General features: G+C 46.5%; 1 protein-coding gene across 1 annotated transcript in view; it reads left to right on the top strand.

Moving 5' to 3' along the window:
• Nucleotides 1-1,509: 1,509 nt before the first annotated feature.
• Nucleotides 1,510-18,781, top strand: part of LOC142775193 (uncharacterized) — a 224,191-nt gene continuing 206,919 nt past the window's right edge. The window contains exon 1 of the mRNA XM_075876538.1: nt 1,510-1,702. Coding sequence (XP_075732653.1) covers nt 1,510-1,702 — 193 coding nt within the window. The remainder of the gene's footprint in view (nt 1,703-18,781) is intronic.

Below are 18,781 nucleotides of genomic sequence, written 5' to 3'. Positions count from 1 at the left end.
ACATTTCACTTTAGAATTTTTCGGCACGTTTTTCATGTCGTTGTGCCAACTGTTTTACGCTTTGGATGCATTCTATTCAACATCCTGTCGGAAGTCAATGAAAACGTTTATTTTCGACCGCAACATACACAAGTGGAAGCGAAGCAACCGGAGATGCAGACACCAGCCCCCCACAGCCCCCCATTTGGTGTTTTGCTTGCACTTTGCGAGCTCGAATCAATTAAAACTGTCTGCACTTCTGCGCGCTCTTCGACTGACGTATCTGGCAAGATAGATAAATCGTTCCAGAGCTAGCAAGGTGATTTGTTTTCAAACAAAAAAAAAAAAAACACGCAGACCTCTTGCGAACCGAAAGAGCGTTTTACTGAGTTGTCTTCTAGTTTTCGCTTTTGTTTGCATCGGTGGTTGCCTAAATTTTACATCAGACACAAATAAAACCACGATAGAGTGGCTGAAGGTTATAGCGCACCACAGCGATATCGATGCCGATAGTTTGACTCAGTGCTCATGAAGTGACTGACGTGTTCATTGGACAATTAGGATATATAGCATCTCACATCTAATATCCGTTATGACGGCGTTCGCAAAATTTCTCACGTTTATTAGTTCGAACGCAATATCACACACATTTTGAACCCATATACGCGTAACGTACCCTCTACAAAGACTGGACACAACTGAGTTTATCAGCCTGAGTGTTAATTACATTATTTCTACGTGTGTATCAGTGCCCTCCACTGAATTAAGGCATTGGATATAAGAAAAAAAAGGCGGGAAGATTTCTGTCGTGAAATTATTTTCAGAATATGGCGACCGCTATATAACGAATGAAAAGAAAAATAAAAAACTGCAAGCTTACGCTTATTCTTTCTTTCATAATACGTGTTAACCTAATCAGGCATTATAAGGCTAAGGCTTAAGTGAGGGGTTCCTGTGCTCAGTGAAGTCGATCTTTTCTTGCTTCCCTTTATTCCTTGTATTTCCTGAAAAGGTCGTCTAGCCTGTGTTTCATCACATGGAGTGCTCTAAATTGATTTAGCCGGGGTGAAAAAAACAACAAAAAACAAAAAGGGCATCATATATAAAAAAGGAAATGGGTGGCGCGCCGGAAGCGAGGTTTTTCCACGACTGTGTTTCAAGCAAAACGCGAAAATTTGCTGTTCCGCGGGCGCAAAGTGCGCAGCTTATGCTTAGAGAGGACGGGCGCGTTTTAAGAAGACGCTGACCAGCCGCGGGCTCCTCAAGTATCGTTACAGAAGCGCTTCTCGTCTAATTACGCCTCCAAACGAGCACGCGTTCACCACAAATGACCGAGTTGAAGAAAAGAAAAAAACAAAACATTGGCTCTCCAAAGAGCGCCAAAGCCATCTCGCACTCTTGTTCTCGCTCGTCACGAAGAGCGCTCGGGCGCGCGAGCGTCCGCTATTGCGCGCTGCGACGCGCATGCGCGCGTCCTCTGCGAGCCAATCGGCGGGCCTGATTCGAAACCCGGGGCTCCGGTGTCATAGAATGCTGTGCGGCCAGCGGCTTCCCTCTACTGCCCGGACTCCGAAGGGAGGCCCCCTGTGGAAAAGGTGCACTCCTTCTCGCCGCACTCCGGGTCAGTTGCTGAGCGCTCGAGGGGGGTCGGCACGCCAAACTGTTGCTGCGCTGGCCGCAGACGGGGCCCATGCCGCACACTGGGCAGCTGCCTCGCGCCTGGGTGAGTGACCGGCCACCTATGCCCCCTTTAAAAGTCACCCTCCGTCTGGCAGGTTAGAGCGTCAGGTCGTCTCTCAAATGTCGAAGGAAAGTGTCCGTGATGGAGAATGTTGGCGCTGGTCACAAGTGCTATACTGAAAGGAATTCGTGAACGAGTGCCTAGATTTGCTTCCGACACTGTGTGTACACAGTGCCTGATGCAAGCAAACTGGCTCCTTCTATTGGTGCAACGACAGTACGATAACGATTTTTGGTGTCGACAATATCGTAGGTGCCGTGGCTTACTCGCGTCCAAGCCACGTGGGTACAGTGTCACAAAAAGCGAGTATAAACACCAGCCACGTTAACATATTTTCATTTGCTACTGAACTATTGCGTGGATATACGATGTTTTTCAGCTCAATTACCACTAGTTCTTAGTAGGGAAGTCGCGTAAAATCGCCATAATTAGGGCTCTACCATGCCAACCTGCAACATTTGATTTAATTGCCAGAGATAGTCTCATGGCTCTTTTTTTAAAGGATAACTGCTTCACAGTTCTTGATAGAGTCATGCAGCGCATTTTATAAGCCCCTTAAGAATAGCAAAAAGACGTTTTACAGAGTGAATGTTCATCATGGGTCGCTTGTTGACAAGACTACTTAGAACAATGGGACTTCGATATGTTCATTTATAACCAAACTCCACATTTATATCAGATTGTTTTCATGATATCTCAACTGTATTAGGTTACGTTTGTCAATTATACATTCCATGTCTCCCATCACTGCTCTTATTGTCCTCGTCTGTGTCTGCTTTTCGCCGTCGCTTCTTGCGTGCGATAACACTTCGTCACAGGGGAATGAAATGCTGAAAGTTCGTTGATCTATCTATCTATCTATCTATCTATCTATCTATCTATCTATCTATCTATCTATCTATCTATCTATCTATCTATCTATCTATCTATCTATCTATCTATCTATCTATCTATCTATCTATCTATCTATCTATCTATCTATCTATCTATCTATCTATCTATCTATCTGTCTATCTATCTATCTATCTATCTATCTAATCTATCTATCTATCTATCTATCTATCTATCTATCTATCTATCTATCTATCTATCTATCTATCTATCTATCTATCTATCTATCTATCTATCTATCTATATATCTATCTATCTTTCTATCTATCTATCTATCTATCTATCTATCTGTCTATCTATCTATCTATCTATCTATCTATCTATCTATCTATCTATCTATCTGTGTCTTGGCGTTCTTGCGGTCGTCTCCCCAAACTTCAAAATTTTCAAAATTGACACGAGACGACACTTGAATGTAGAACGAACACGATTCACAGGTCACGGTCTCGAAACCCTAACCACCAGTCACATGCGGTACATATCCGGGTATTGCGGATACAGCCTGTGGTATACAGCCACATCACGTATACCACGTATTGTATACCATATCGCGTATACAGCTTGTGTTGTACGGGTGTAAGATTAATGTGAATAACGTAATACATAAACCTCGGAACCACTGGAATAGACTTTAGTAGTATTAACGCGACAACGCTTAAGAGATCATGTCGCAGCAAATCGAGTGCTGGCTTTGACAGTGTTGCCAATTAGAGAGACATCTCGATGGAAGCAAAAATTAAAAATAACAGCTCAAGCCATAGTCGATCCCCGACATGCTGCATCGCAGTAAAGTCGTCTACCAGAAAGCCGCGCCAGTGCTTTAAAATGCTTGGTAAAAAAGACCCTACACAACCGTCACACCAGGACAACGCCAGCTGTCGTTGCAATGTTGGCTACCAGCATCTATAACAATATATTTATTTGCACGTTGACTACGCAAGCTACACTCTATAGCGTTGATCGCATACACCGATGAACTCTACTCATATGCTACTTCTCGCTACTTGTCGCATATGTTTTGTTGGAACTTCGTTTCTATGAAACATATGTCTGCTCCATCGTTAGTGCTACTTTGAGCAACCAATGGCACGCCAGCGTAGCAGACAAGCTTGGCAAGTCCACGTTATCCGCACAGCTACTCAATATAAACGAAGACATTGATGCAACTCGAAAGCCATGACTCAAAGAAAAAAATCTGACATAGCTGCTACTAACTTACAGCTTCGCAAGAAATAGATTCTCACTGTGCGTCAGATCTGCCGGAGTTTTTTTTTTCTTCTATCAATCATTTCAATTTCTTTATATTCACAGCCCTAACCTCCTGCTGATGATGACTGATTGTATTGCACATATGGTTGTAGAATTGATAAATTAGGAATCAAAAGAAAGAAGCTTTGTAGATAACTTCAAAGAAAGGCTATGCACAAATAGGACAGCACGTAAGCGCACAAACGAGAGCAACAACACATCGGCTGCCTCCCAGGTCACCTGTCCCATTGTAACATCTTCGTTCCTTAAAAGAATGCCTTTCTTTCTTGGTGCCCACTCCCCGAGCTTTCCAGGGTAAATATGAGAAGTAAATAGATTTTTCAATGTAAATAAGTGGTTCTTTGCAAAAAAATATGTGTAGCCATAACTTTGGGCGTAAACAATTACGTAAAACGTATACTTGTGTAAAGGTATGGGGTGGAATTGGCACCACACTTTAAATGACGAGAGAGAGGGTGCCCCGTCTGAACTCCCCCTCCCCCTCCTTGCGCACGCCTAAAATTATCTTGTTTTTGAAGAACTGCTTCTAACTTGTTCCGGCAGCAACGAAGAGATCCCAGTCTATAAAGTGAAACCATGTTATTAAAGGTACCTTACGTTAAAAATGGTATGGCGCGGGACATTTTTTTAAAGGTGATCTAATTTCTCTCTATCTATGAAATTACCGACATTGCAAACTTTGCACGATAGAGGCATTGTAGTGGTCAATATGGTTCGTCACTTTTTGCATTTTAGTTTATCATAGCATCTGTGTATCGCAGAGATGACACCAAATGCGAGCTTGTTATGGAAAGCACCACCTACTACTACATTTGCTGGAGAAAGTTGGGAGTCCTGTAGATCAGCGTCACGTTCTGAAAACCATAGCGTGGTTTAGATTGACTGCCCGGGAGAAAATTTGTTTGCTGTGAAATGGAATCCCTCGCAGCGTAAGCTTTTTGACCGATTGTTCTAATTCACGCGATGGTTCCTAGTCAAGCACGCGTAAACAGAATATCTACAACACTTTCGCATGCAAATGCGTCAAAATGTTAGCAAAGGGAAAACAGCAAAAGCTTGAGCTTAACGCGAAAATAGAATGTATTGCGCTATTTTCGACAAGGAAAATAAGAACTAGAGAGGCAGGAAGAAAGGAAAAGTAGTAGTGAGAAAGAAATCTGGGCTGGAGATTTCGAGGTGACATACCTGATATTCACGGCGCCGCAAGCACCGATAGTGAAGATAGTTCCTGAGGCAGAAAACATGTGTGTAAAGATGCAGACACAAGTGAACAGAAAGGAGCGCGAACGTTGTGAGTCAACTGAAAGGTTGCACTGTGGGTGGAAAATAAAGAACACAGCAAGCTTGTCTGCACATGCTCACGAACGGCAGATGCACCCGTAAATCAGAGACGCGCACTGATTGGTCTACGCGAAAGATCACTGAGCTCAGTGATTCATGTTTTTGAAAGATGATCGAAGATTGCCTATTCCATGCACATGCACTATTAGTAGTATTCTTTAGTTTGACGTGCCCCAACCCCAAAATGAGTAAGAGGCACGCTGCAGAGGGGGACTCCACGTTAGCTTCGATGACGCCAGGTTCTTCAGCGTGCGCCTAATGTATTAAGATGTTTTTACATTTCGACCCCAAGAAAATGCAGTCAGCATGAACGGATGTCAAACCTGTGCCTCCAAACTTAGCAGCACCACGACTTAGCCACTAATCTACCACGTCGGATCAATCGTTCACTACATTACACACATCAATAACAAAATCTGCTTCTTTGTTCTTATGTCCAAGCAAAACTACGCTGTCAGCAAACTCGAGGTTGGCGAAATCATTTGGAAGTCCTCCCAGCAGCGCAACTTGAGTCTGGCTTGATAAAAAAAGAATATGAAGTGCTATCGGTTTGATATGCAATAATTTGAAAAAGATATACAAAGTGATGATTTGATTGATATGTGGGGTTTAACGTCCCAAAACCACTATATGATTATGAGAGACGCCGTAGTGGAGGGCTTCGGAAATTTAGACCACCTGGGGTTCTTTAACGTGCACCCAAATCTGAGCACACGGGCCTACAACATTTCCGCCTCCATCGGAAATGCAGCCGCCGCAGCCGGGATTCGAACCCGCGCCCTGCGGGTCAGCAGCCGAGTACCTTAGCCACTAGACCACCGCGGCGGGGCATATACAAAGTCAGAAAAATTCTCTAAAAAACCATAATGATTGCCAGGTTAACAAGCTTTACTGCATGTATAAAACCGTGCGTGAAGCCACTGAAAGTTTCCACCCTGTATTCGTTTTGTCCTGACGGGAAAAAAATGATGCAAATCTATGTTACCCTCTGTGACTGGTTCACGGAAAATTCACCGGTTGTTCAATAAAAAAGAAACAAAACAAAACAAAGCTGCCTCCTATAATTAGTTATTCTCCATCTCATTCATTTGCGCAGCTATGCCGATGGCCCCATAATGTTACGGCGTACCACGACTCACTCCTATGGCCATACTGCGCGACGTATCTTATGGCCTGGTGCTACCAATATTTCACCACGGTGTTTGTTAACAGTTCAATTCTATTTGACCTAAAATCAAATATAGCAATGCTAGCTATAATAACGCCCCTTGAGTAACTTTGTGCCGTGTACCGCAAAGCGCACCTGATCACTCCGCGCTGAGAACACGTGCTAAACTTCCAAGCCATCCAATGGACGGCCTTTAGGAGCAGTTACATTCGCCAATACCGCTAACCACCCGTTCGTTTCTTGACCCACTCTGCCCCTTCTTGTCTCTTAAGGTCACATCCATCATTTTCCTTTTCGTCGCCTGCTGCGTCGTCCTCAATTTCAGTTGAATCGTCTTTGTAAGCTTCGACGTTTCTTCTCCCTAAGTAAGTACCCTCGAGGTGCAGCGCTTATATACCTTTCTCTTGAGAGATAGTGGCAGACTACCTTTTTTAGAATGCTTTCCGAATGTTCTCCTTCCTATTCTTATTCTTCTATTTACTTAAATCTTGTGGTTAGGCTCTGTGGTTACCACCGGTCCTAAGTAGACATAATCCTTTACAACTTCCAGTAAATCGCCACGTATCGCAAGGCGCTGTTCTCTGCCGATACTGTTGCACATTACTTTAGTTTTATGCAGATTAATTTTCAGACCTATTCTTCTGCTTTCCGTGTCCAGTAGAGTAATCATGAGCTGTATTTCATCCCCTGATTTACTCATCAATGCCATTTCATCAGCGAATCGCAGGTTACTAAGGTACTCACCATTAATTCTTATCCATACCTTTTCCCAATCTAGGGTCTTGAAACCTCCCTGTTAACACGTGGGGATTATAGCATTGGAGATACGCCTCCCGACTTTACATCCTTCTTTAGTGGTATTCTATTGATCTTTTATGGAGTATTATGGTGGCTGTGAATGCTCTGTAGATTTTTTTCCAGTGTGTTTATATAGGCTTCATCAATGCCCCCATTACACGGTGTCTGCCTGAGCGCTGATGTCTCCATCAAATCAAACGCCTTCTCGTATTCTCTAAAGGCTATGTATAGAAGTTGTATTCCACGCATTTCTCGATAACCTGATTCATAGTATGAATATGGTCTATTGTTGAGTAGAGTGTACGAAACCCTGCTTGGTACATTAGGTAAATAAACTATAGTGTCGCCCTAATGCCATTGACTAACACTTTTTTGTGTAAATAGCTTGTAGGCCACTAACAGTAAGCTATGAGCCGGCCTTTTCAGCTCATTGATGTATTCGTTCTTAAGAATTAAGGCAATGTTTCCAGTCTTCCAATTTTATAGCACGCTCTTTGTCAAAGGACACTTAGTTTACAGAATGGCTAGTTTTTTTGCCCAATATCTCCACCATCTTTCAACAGGTCTGATATTATCTTATCCTCACTAGTGGCTGTGCTTATTTGCATTCCTTGTAGGGTGGTGGTGGTGGTCGTAGAAAACTTTTTATTACAGAAATTGTACTAGAGAGTTGCGACATATTGCTTGTTCGAACGGCAAGACCCTATTGCGGGATGCCAATGGAGTTGGCCACTGCTCGAGCGTGCCTCACCAAAGAGCGTCGAACATTCATGGTTGAGCAGCCGTGCAGGTACTCCTCACAAGCCTCTCTGATTGGGATGGGAAAAGGGGGTCTTTGGATCCTAAGGACACAATAGTAAGCCTCCGACGCACCAGCGAGATGGTGAGCCATATAATATGGCGGGTATCTACCAAGCGTGGCAGCCTCCGTGGGACCCACTACAAGCGGTTGATCCATGCCTTTGTGACCAGTCGCGTCCTGTACGCCTCACCTTACCTTCTCTTGCGTCGTCACCACGAGTCCAAGCTGGACGTCCTCCTTCGTTCAGTATACAAACGTGCATTCGACCTTCCTATGGCCACCTCCAACAGCCGATTTGTGGCACTAGGGGTACATAACTCATGTGCAGAGCTGCGGGAAGCTCATGATGTTAACCAAAATATTTGTCTGTCGCAGACGCCCTCAGGGAGACGTCTACTACACAGGCTCAGCCTCAGTGCGATCTCTGACCGAGACACTCCGACGCCCATACCGGAACTTTGGCGGCTAATACTATGGGTGGAACCGCTACCCTGTAACATGAACTCCGAGATACATCCCAGCCATAGACTAGCACGTTCCGTGGCCCTTCAGGTGCATCACACCGATCGCCCTGGCGTTTTCTACGTAGACGTCTCGGGTCCCTTCCCCCTCGGGTTACTTCACGGCCGTTGTGATCGCCGAGGGAAAACCCGCCGATAGCCTCTGCTTTAGAGCCAACACTGTAACGCAAGCTGAGCAGGTTGCCATTGCTTTGGCCACCTCACATCCCACCTCATGCACCATTCTGTCGGACTCACACTCAGCCTGTTCCCAATATCTTCAGAGTTCCATCGTCTCGCTGGCAGCTCACCTACTTCGGCAGCCCCTTGGCGCTTTAATCCTCACCCCATTCGTATAGTGCGGACTCCAGGCCACTCGGGCTTGCCCAACAATGAGGCGGTGAACGCCGCTGCCCGCGCTTTTCTCATCTGGGTCATTGCCTCTCCATGTACTGAGTCGGAATCTGACAATACGAACCTGACGTGCTTTCGCGAAACTCTTGCCTATTACCGGGCTTCGCACTGCCTCTACCCGGACCCCGCACGTGGTCTGGAGATATTGGGCAAGCAAATACAACGCCGCCTTCAGACGAGAACCTATCTCAGTCCAGTGGTCACGAGGCATTTTTATTTATTTATCACATACTGCGGACCAAGTATGGTCCATGCAGGAGATAAGTGGCACCTGCTCGATCTGCCAGATCCTGGCCGACACCTACCACGTCGTCGCTTCGTGCCCCACCGGCCCCCTTCCTCCTTGTAGGGCTTTCTTTAGTTCCACTGTCTTTACTGGTGGGATATCAAAGTTTTCTGGGCTATTACTGCTTTTTACGATATCATCCTGATTGTTTCAGCTGGTATACATATCTTTTTACAACTCTCCGCTCCCTCAACTGTTCTACCTATATTGCTTGTTACATGGCCTTCTTTGTCTCTTGATGCATACATAGGATTTTGGCCTATGCACGCTTTTGCTGTGACAGCTATTAGGCTTCTATCGCTGCTTACCGGGAACGTAGAACATGGGCAGCATAACCACTGGTCATTATGTGTAACTGACTAGATTCTAAAAAAAGGCAAACGCATGAGAGGGAGACAGAATATTAGGTGGGCAGAAGAAATTAAGAAGTTTGCAGGTATATAGCGGCAGCAGAAAGCGTATGACCGGGTTGATAGGCGGAACATGGAAGAGACGTTTGTCTTGTTGTGGGCGTAGTTAGAATGATGATAACGATGACAGTTGCCTAAACTTGAAGAAAAAAGTTGAAATGAAAGGACAATAATTAAAGGTCGTTTTGGTAAACTTGAAAGAAAAAAATTACAGGCCCCAAAATCAATTCAAAATGACAAAATCACTGACTGTTATACCGCTTACTTTGCATCGTGCGTGGCATTCCAATATTTTTCTAACTTCGCTACGTACAATTATTGATAAGGAAAAAGGAGAGCACCGATTGAGCAGCTCGCCATGGAGCCTGCATGTTCATCTTATACCACCGTTATTCGAGGAATAAATGGGTCACATTCTTTGAATTCCTCTACAGAAACGAGGCTGGCCTTTCCGAACCTTTCTGAAGTCCCTCTTTAAATAAATCAGTAGGTATGCTTTTCTTTAAAAAGAAACAAATAGCATATAATATAAATATGTGAAACACTAAACAATATTTTTATATCGTAACCACTTGCGTAGAAAATAGAGCTCAAAATGTAGCGTGGCAATAATTTTTTTTGTAATTCCTAGCGTTTTTGTTCTTATCTGGGTTACTGAAGTTAACCTGACTTATCGATTATTTTGAAAAGTGAAATTTCTAACAGAGCACCATTTACCAAGTTATCTGCTGCCGTTGCTCAGTGGCTTTGTCAGTCTGCTGCTGAGCGCGAAGGTCGCAGGCGTGATTCCTGGAATTGAGGAAGACGAAAATCAACACTTAAGCTTAGGTTTACCATATTGAACACCAGGTTGTAAAAAAAATCTTTATTTTTTGGAGCCGTCCATTGCGGCGTACAATCAGCCCCCCAGAGTAATATATATATATATATATATATATATATATATATATATATATATATATATATATATATATATATATATATATATATATATATATATATATATATATATATATATATATATGTCTTGAGAGAGAGATAAGCTGCTAGGTTTTTATTAATTAAATAAGTTCATTATTGTATTAACGACCCGGGTAGAATGCGAATTATCACCGTTGAAGCAGGCGCATTTAATGTTTGTTCAAAAATCTGCAAGTACAGAGAGTTTTTTCCATACAACAATAGAGTGAGATTAGAGGACTGCGAAAAGGTGAACAGGTAAAAGTCATTACGTAGCAGGATTCAGCCCTATTTGATTCACTTCAAGGTACTGACAGTACCCTCTCAATAAAGGTCAGTTATGGCCCTGACCCGGTGAGCTGTTTCATAATTAGACGTCGGTAAAAAGAAGATATAGCCCGAAGTGAGATAAATGTAATAAGGTGCAAAAAAACAAAACAAAATCATAACTGAGCAAAGATCTCAAAGAATTCATCCTGAAAATTGATGTCGACATTCATGGCAGTGTCAACTAGGCATCGTTTGGACACTCCGTATCATCAAGTTAACTTCTGTGCAATCGGCTTCTGCAATTTAGTCTTGTTACCGACATAATGGTTCCGTAGCTAGAAACACTCCTCTCTTATTTTTGAACTCAAGTTCCGAGGCGCTATGCAGGATCGGCCAAGTTTCGCAAAACTCGGGATCTTCCTGAGCTCTGGCGACATCCCCTTAAGAACCAGCCTGCAGGACGAAAAAGTCACATCCACCCCTTAGCGCACTGCGTTTCACTGGTTACGATGGAACCAGTCATAGCGTCTAGGACGGTCAACTAAGTTAGGCGGTGTTTTTAAGCCAGATGCGTCTTCTTTCATTTCCTTGTCGTTCCACTGTGTGCAGAAGTGCACCCATACAATAAAAGTATAACATTTCCTGATAATATTTTTAGAGGCATGGGGTGTTTGAATTAATTTTCAAGCTTTTAATGCCTGCACTAATTCTGATATAGAATAATCAGCACGGTGGCTTCTGAGATTAGTATCGGCCGAACGTCTTCCAATATCGTGACCGCAGCTAAACCAGAGGCCGCGTGTTATTCATCAACATTCTAGCGCGCTGCTCGCCCGGCGCGCGTCGTCTTTGTTGTCATCACCCACTAGCAACCGAGCACGTGCGGCCGGCTAATTAGTTATTAGGGGCGAAGCTCCTAAAGCCGTGGGTCTGTCTCTCTTAGCTCGTGGTACGTGACCGTCTTGTTAACGGCTCACTCAGCAGTTGTGGACGGACGGACAGACGGACAGACAGGCAAATAGACTGACAGACAAACGGACAGACAGACAGTCTGACACAGAGAGATGAATGAACAGACAGACAGACAGACAGACAGACAGACAGACAGATGATTCACTGTTTATACCAATAAATCCTCCGAAACGTCGCCCCACTCATCATCATGCACTCCGTGTATATTATGTGATCTTTTTGGCTGGACGGTAAATTTAAGGAGTTATGCCAGGACATGCTATGACCAAGCTATTTACGCCAAGTCATGGTAAGCCTGAGGTGGTGACACCCCATATTAAGAAGACCTTGCTAATTAAGTTATGTAACGCTAGAACCGGGCTAACTAAAGAATGATAAATGATTACGTAACTACTATATAATCATGAGCACACTAAGTAAAACCTTGGTAATGAGTCCTTACTAATATGATGCCAATTACTATTCTGCTCATCAAGATTACGTTTTTAGCTCTATATTGATCATGCCCTTGCTAATTGCGCCCAAGATAATTGCTTTTTAATTAAAGACTTATCATTGAAGTCAAAACAGCTTAGTGTAATGGCCGTTAAGCCTCAGCCAATTAGTAAAATCCTTATTAAGACAGAGTTGATGCACTCTTCAGTTTGAAGCCGACTACGCACACGAGTAGACAACCAACTTAAAAACCTGCAAGACGCTAGGTTCTCCCAAACTTCTTTATAGCTTCAGCCTTGCACAAGCAGTGTAAGCTCACCAACTTATTTTATATGCATAGAAGCTGCTGCTTAGCGTTCACCACATCAAACGCTTGACAGCCATTGGCACCATCACAGTCACGAGTTGAACAGAATGAACGAGTTTGAATCGGAGTTTACGCGTCAATCAGGTTGATTGACAGACACCCGCGGCGAATATCGGGTATGTCCACCACGTTTGCTCATGCAGAGAAGCAGTACTCACGTCGAGCGGCACGATCAATTTATCACCTTTATCACGCAGACTCTGCACACACGCGCGTAGAAGTAAAAGTAATATCACCACGCGGCTACGATATTTCGTATTCAATTTCACCGCGCTCACGACATTTCTAATTACAGCCGCATCACCGACAAGACGAGAGTGCCCCTGGTGACCACCTGTCCTTATATTTATCTACAATACTTGCTAGAAGCGAAACGAGCAGCCCGAGAGTGCTGCGTGTGCGCCCTTGTTGCCATCGAGAGTGGAAATTTTAATGCTTCAGTGGAACGAGAGAACCGGTGCGAAAGAGGACATGCGCCCACGAACACGCCTGTGGGAGGCGCGTGTTGAGTTCGTAAAAAAAAAGCACGACAATCACGCTTACGTCACGTCACTGCTAAAATGTTTAGTCAGTGGCGGCGCTAACGTGCTCGCACGCAATTTTGATTGATAACCACCGCAAATGTCCCACATGCGTATCCAACGCCACGCGCGTTCGTGTAGCCATTTTTATCAACTATGTTATCACGCGCTCTGCACTGTGATCTTGCCACGGCCACCGCAAGCGAACTCGGGACAAACTCGGCTGCCCGAGAAGCTCAGGCCATTCTGCATTGCATCCCAATTCTATTCATTTCTTTCGCCACCTTCGGTTTCTTTAGATGCCGACCATCCAATTGCATTTGGATCAAATATTCAATTCTTTAAGCACGTTAGGATTTCTCAAGCCTTCCTCAGAAGTTTTGGCACAAGCTGCCCATGATGTAGCCTTGAGGGACGCCAGTGCCACACCCGTCAAAAGCAAATTACAACGCACACACCGACGCAAACGTACGCACGCATGCACGTAACACAGGTAACACGCTACTATTGTCTCGTGGTTATGGTGCTCGACTGCTGACCCGAAGATCGCAACATTGAATCCCGGCCGTGGGGTGGCCACATTTTTGATGGAGGCGCAAATTTTCGAGACCCGTGTATTCATACTTAGGTGCTCATTAAAGAACAAGGGGGTTACCCGCGTTTCTTGCCAATATTCAGTGCTCGTTTCTTATCGTATCATGGGGCTGTGGTGCCCTCTTGAAGTTACAGTACGTAGTGCCTTCTGGTTCAACTCGTTGTGATGTTGCAACAAAACAAGCCCTATTTCCTGAGTGAGACATTCAGTATACAAAGTGCTAGGTGACGTTAGGTATATAGGTTTATATTTCACGTCTTGTTACGGAAACACAACATTCCGGTCCTATGCAAAAGAAAACCAAAATGTGTTGCAGAAGTGTGCAAGGGTGTGGGGCTTTGCCAACGCGATGATATAACATTAAAACTCGCTATGACATCTGAAGCGCATCAGTGGAGATATTGCGACTACCTCATGAAACCTTCGCGCGTACGCCGATATACACACAGTATGCATATCTGGATAGTTTTATGCGACACTTATATTATTGTTCTCGGGAAAAGTTTCTGTACCCAGAATACGCAACATGGACTAGCGTTTTTCGTATGCCTGGTGCAGCAACTTGACATTTTTCTGCATATGTCAAGGCTCGCATATGTCATGGCCCCTTTTGAAAAAGGCGATGGGCGTCCGGTGGCTAATACTGAGAGTTATAACCCCTAAAGTTAGCCATCTCATCTTTTTTTGAACATATTGTAGCGGCGAGAGAAGAGAGAAGAGAGACGGCGTTGAAGGCGGCAGACGGGGCTGTGCTGATCTCGCCACTTTATTCCACGCCTGAAGCGGAGCCGCGGTGGCTGTCCACGTCCGACGCGCCAGGTGCGTGAGCTCGTTCTAATCCTCGCGCAGCTCGAGCTAGCATCAGCTGCGCGAGAGGCGCGGCGCGGTGATTGAGAAATGATGATGGTGATGATGGCACTACAGGGCTCCCCCCCTAGCGCTTTGCGCGATTTGAAGGCATATGAAAAAAAAGAAAGATAGTGACAAAAGCTATATACATGAACGACAATCCATAAAGTGTTCATTTGGAAAGTCCAGGTTGTCAACGTTGATGGGCCATCGGTAAGCAGCGGGTCTCTGGCGGGCGACAATGGGAATGGCGCAGCGGACGAGGGTGGCTACGCAGGCATGCTGTTGGAAGGAGCGGGCGAGGGTCGTGATGAAGGGGCACTTTTGTTGATAGCGAGTACCAACGACAAGGCGAAAAATGGTCAAGGGCCGAGAACACACATGGGCCGTTTCGGTGCGGTCGATTGTCGCGCGCACTCGGACACTGATGCTTAAAAGATGGACTGTAGCATGAGCGTAGTACGGCCAGTCCAGAAGGTCTAGTGTTACTTCTTTGTTGGAGCTGGTGGGAACGTCCACGGGGAGTGCGGTCAACCCTGGTAGTGTGTTTACCGTGCTGGTACCGTCGCTTCCGGTGGCACATTACCGGCTGCGGCGGCCGCCTGGTCCGCCAAGTAGGGTGCAGATAAGTTGGAAACGGTGCGCTTTGGACCGATCAAGTGCGACATGGTTTACAGTGATAACGAGCCGGCTCAGAGGGCACTGATAGATTGCTTTTTCCGACCTTTGACGATGTGTAACGCGCAGGCGTACGCCGATGAGTCGTCGCGTTGTTCGAGCTAGAACCGACGTTTGGTGATGCGAGATCGAGCGGCGGGTATGTGGCGTCACAGTTGTCATGGGCCGTCGACGGCGTTGAAATGCCCAAGCACGCGTACGTAGTGGTAGGCGGATGGTTTAACTGCGCATCTGTTGGGGCATGCACGGTGTGCTCCACCTGTGGTGAGCCAGGCGTGCGGCCCTCGGGATTTCCTGACATGGTCACAGCATCATGCACGTTCAGCCGTGCATGCTCAGGGGCTTGAACTTCTGTAGGACACATCGAGGATGATGTTAGTAGGTGCTGGCAGTCCACGAGGTTTTGAGCAGCAGGCACCGGTGTGCAGGGGAATCTGATGGCGTGCAGTGTCACAGCGGGCTCTGGGTCCATAGTGTGAGTGGTGTCGCGGGCCTCCACAGGTGCCGGGATAGGCGGGGAGTCTGCAGGAAGGTCAGCTGGCCCAGCTGAGGTCGTCGAATCGCCCGGGACCGACAGTTCAGCCGACCAAGTCTCTGCAGCGAATGTGACGGTGCACGGGGCAGCGGCCGGTGTCGAATCTATGTGGCCAGTTGCCGGCAGGGGAATGGTCTGGACTGGCTGTGGGGCGAGAGGCGTCCTGGAAGGTGTTGAACCAGGTGCAGTTGTGTCATTTTTGGGAGGAGGAGCATGTTTAAGGCCGTAAAACGTGAGCACGGCATCTCGCAAGTGATCGTACGGGCGAGGGCTCCAGGAGAAGTATGTGAGGTGGTGTTTGAGGTCATGTGGAACATGGTATTCCAATACCTCGTACATGAGCTCTTGGATCCAGATGCCGTTGTGATACAAGGCCGCCGAGAACTCCTCGAACCACGACTCTAGGCGAGAGGTCTGGAACGGGGGCAGTGGCGGGTCGAATTGAGGCTGCCAGGTTTGTGCTGACTGGAACATGGCCGCGTAGCTCGGTGGCGAAAGGTCACCTGTGCCAGACTCCGATGTGGGCGGCAAGGTGGTCGTCATGGAGTCTGGTGGGGCCACGGTGTCGCGTGCCGTCGCTTTCGTGGAAAACATGGAGGTAGCAAGCATGCCAGAAAGACCATCGGCCGAGGACTTCGAAAAAAGGCACTTCGTGGTGGACAGGTTGTCGGCAGCAGGAACGACTTCAAGAACCTCGTCGGATATGTGACCAGGTGCGAGACTCACTGCGCTAGTGGCCGGACCCAAGGTGGAGGGAGACGTTGTCAGGGAAGTTAAGTTGCGGTCAGATGAGAGCTTCGGGCCGGAGGGTCCCGCACGCTGCCACGCAGGGAAAACCTGAGAGTCGCGGGTAAACGGCAGCGGGTGGTAGGTGAGGCCATAGCTGGCAAGCACCGCAGAGCAGAAGTCATCGTAAGGCTGCTGGCTGGAGGTTGAAGTGGCAGAGAGATGACGCAACTCTACCGGAAGGGCGTCATGAAGAATGGCGTGCATCAGCGGCTGGTCCGTGACGCCCTTCAACGCAAGAACGGCGTCGAGCTGCATGAACCATACCTTGGGGTAGGTAGATTGGAGCGGCGGCACTGGCGGGCAGAGTTGCGGGAACATGGCAGCGGGCCGCTCGGCGAAGGGCGTGTTCTCCGGGTCACCAATGTAGCGGCGAGAGAAGAGAGACGTGAGACGGCGTCGAAGGCGGCAGACGGGGCCGTGCTGATCTCGCCACTTTATTCCACGCCTGAAGCGGAGCCGCGGTGGCTGTCCACGTCCGACGAGCCAGGTGCGTGAGCTCGTTCTAATCCTCGCGCAGCTCGAGCTAGCATCAGCTGCGCGAAAGGCGTGGCGCGGTGATTGAGAAATGATGATGGTGATGATGGCACTACAATATCAAACGTCGATCAATATTCAAGCTTTCCTGACCGTAATAAAATCCCGAAGTATCTGCAGTGACGTGTGTATAGACAACGGCCACTTGTAAACACATTTGGACCATACGGAGTAGGCAAAACATTTCTCAAAAGAACGAGATTCATCCACTTAAACAGGATGATAACAGAAGAGATTATCTCACTTGTCAGCATTGGGTAGCTCCCAAGAGGACAAGACAAGGACTCGTCCAATATATATATATATATATATATATATATATATATATATATATATATTTAAAGTCAGATGGCGTCCAGGACCCAAAAGACTCTTCTTTATTGCCTCAAGTATGTGCCCCACACCTAAACAGGAGTGGTGATGATGAGAATGTACAGATGAAAAGATGGGACGCATAAATAATGCTCACACTTATTTTTCCCGCACACTTGAGCGTCCGGCCCGGCCGAGACTTAGGAGGGAAGGTACGGCGAACAAATGCTTCAAGACGTAAAACGCAGACTATCTCAGAAGCATGGTAATGACAGTCCGAGGAACCCTCGATGGGAGTGACAAGATAATTGACAGCAGATGTTTGTTCACAATCAACGTAGGGTCCGAGAAAGCGTGACTGAAATTTTTCACACAATCCTGGTGTAGGAACAGGCGTCCAAAGTAGTACATCATCTTCAGGATGGAAGGTGATGTCTCGACGAAAGCTGTCATTAGGTTGCTTGCGGTCTTGTTGACTGGCCTTCGTGTGTAGTTGAGCACGTTGCCGTGTGTTAGTGAGCCTGGAGACGAATTGTCCTGTCGTAGTTGTGGACGTTTTTGTCGTTACATTGAAGAAAGAGGCGTCAATAGTGAATGTCGGTGCACGACCGTAGACGAGGAAGAAAGGTGAATACCCGGCGGTTCGTTGAACAGTGGTGCTGTGTGCAAACGTAACCAACGGCAAGATTTTGTCTCAGTTATTGTGCTTCGGTCCGATGTACATAAATATCATGTCGATTAGAGTCCGGTCGAATCGCTCTGTCAGGCCATCTGTCTGCGGGTGGTAAGCGTATGTGGTCTTATGAACTGTGCCACAACGTTTTAGAATTTCGTCAAGAATTGTGGGCAGGTAGGTCTTGCCTCAGTCACTCAACAACGCGCGAGGTGCACCATGACACAATACAATGGCTTCTAAAAAGAAGGCTGTAACGTCTGAGGCAGAGCTAGTGCGTAGAGGATCGGTCTCCGCGTATCGCGTGAGGTGGTCGACGGCTGTGATGATGCAGCGGTAGCCCGCTGGCGTAACAGGAAATGGTCCGACAAGGTCTATTGCAGTAACGAGAAAAGGTGTATCGGGACATGGAAGGGGTTATAATAGGCCAGCAGGAGCTGAAGTTGGTCGTTTCGGCGTTAATAAAGTGCTCAAGAAGCGACATAATGAGCCAGAAAGTGGAAACACCAGGCCAGAAGAAACGGCTCCTAACGCGGTTGTAGGTCTTTTGAAATCGTAAGTGTCCAGCTGGCGGGTCGTCGTGCAATGCTTCGATCGAGAACATATTTCGCAAAGATAGCGGCCCAGCAACTGCCAGAGGTGATAACATGAGTGAAGAGGAAGCCGCTAGATCACCCAAGGGGCATTGAGGA

The sequence above is a fragment of the Rhipicephalus microplus genome, chromosome X (genome assembly GCF_043290135.1).
Source record: "Rhipicephalus microplus isolate Deutch F79 chromosome X, USDA_Rmic, whole genome shotgun sequence".
Taxonomy (NCBI): domain Eukaryota; kingdom Metazoa; phylum Arthropoda; class Arachnida; order Ixodida; family Ixodidae; genus Rhipicephalus; species Rhipicephalus microplus.
Note: the sequence above shows the minus strand (reverse complement) of the source record. Positions and strands in the feature narration are given on the sequence as shown.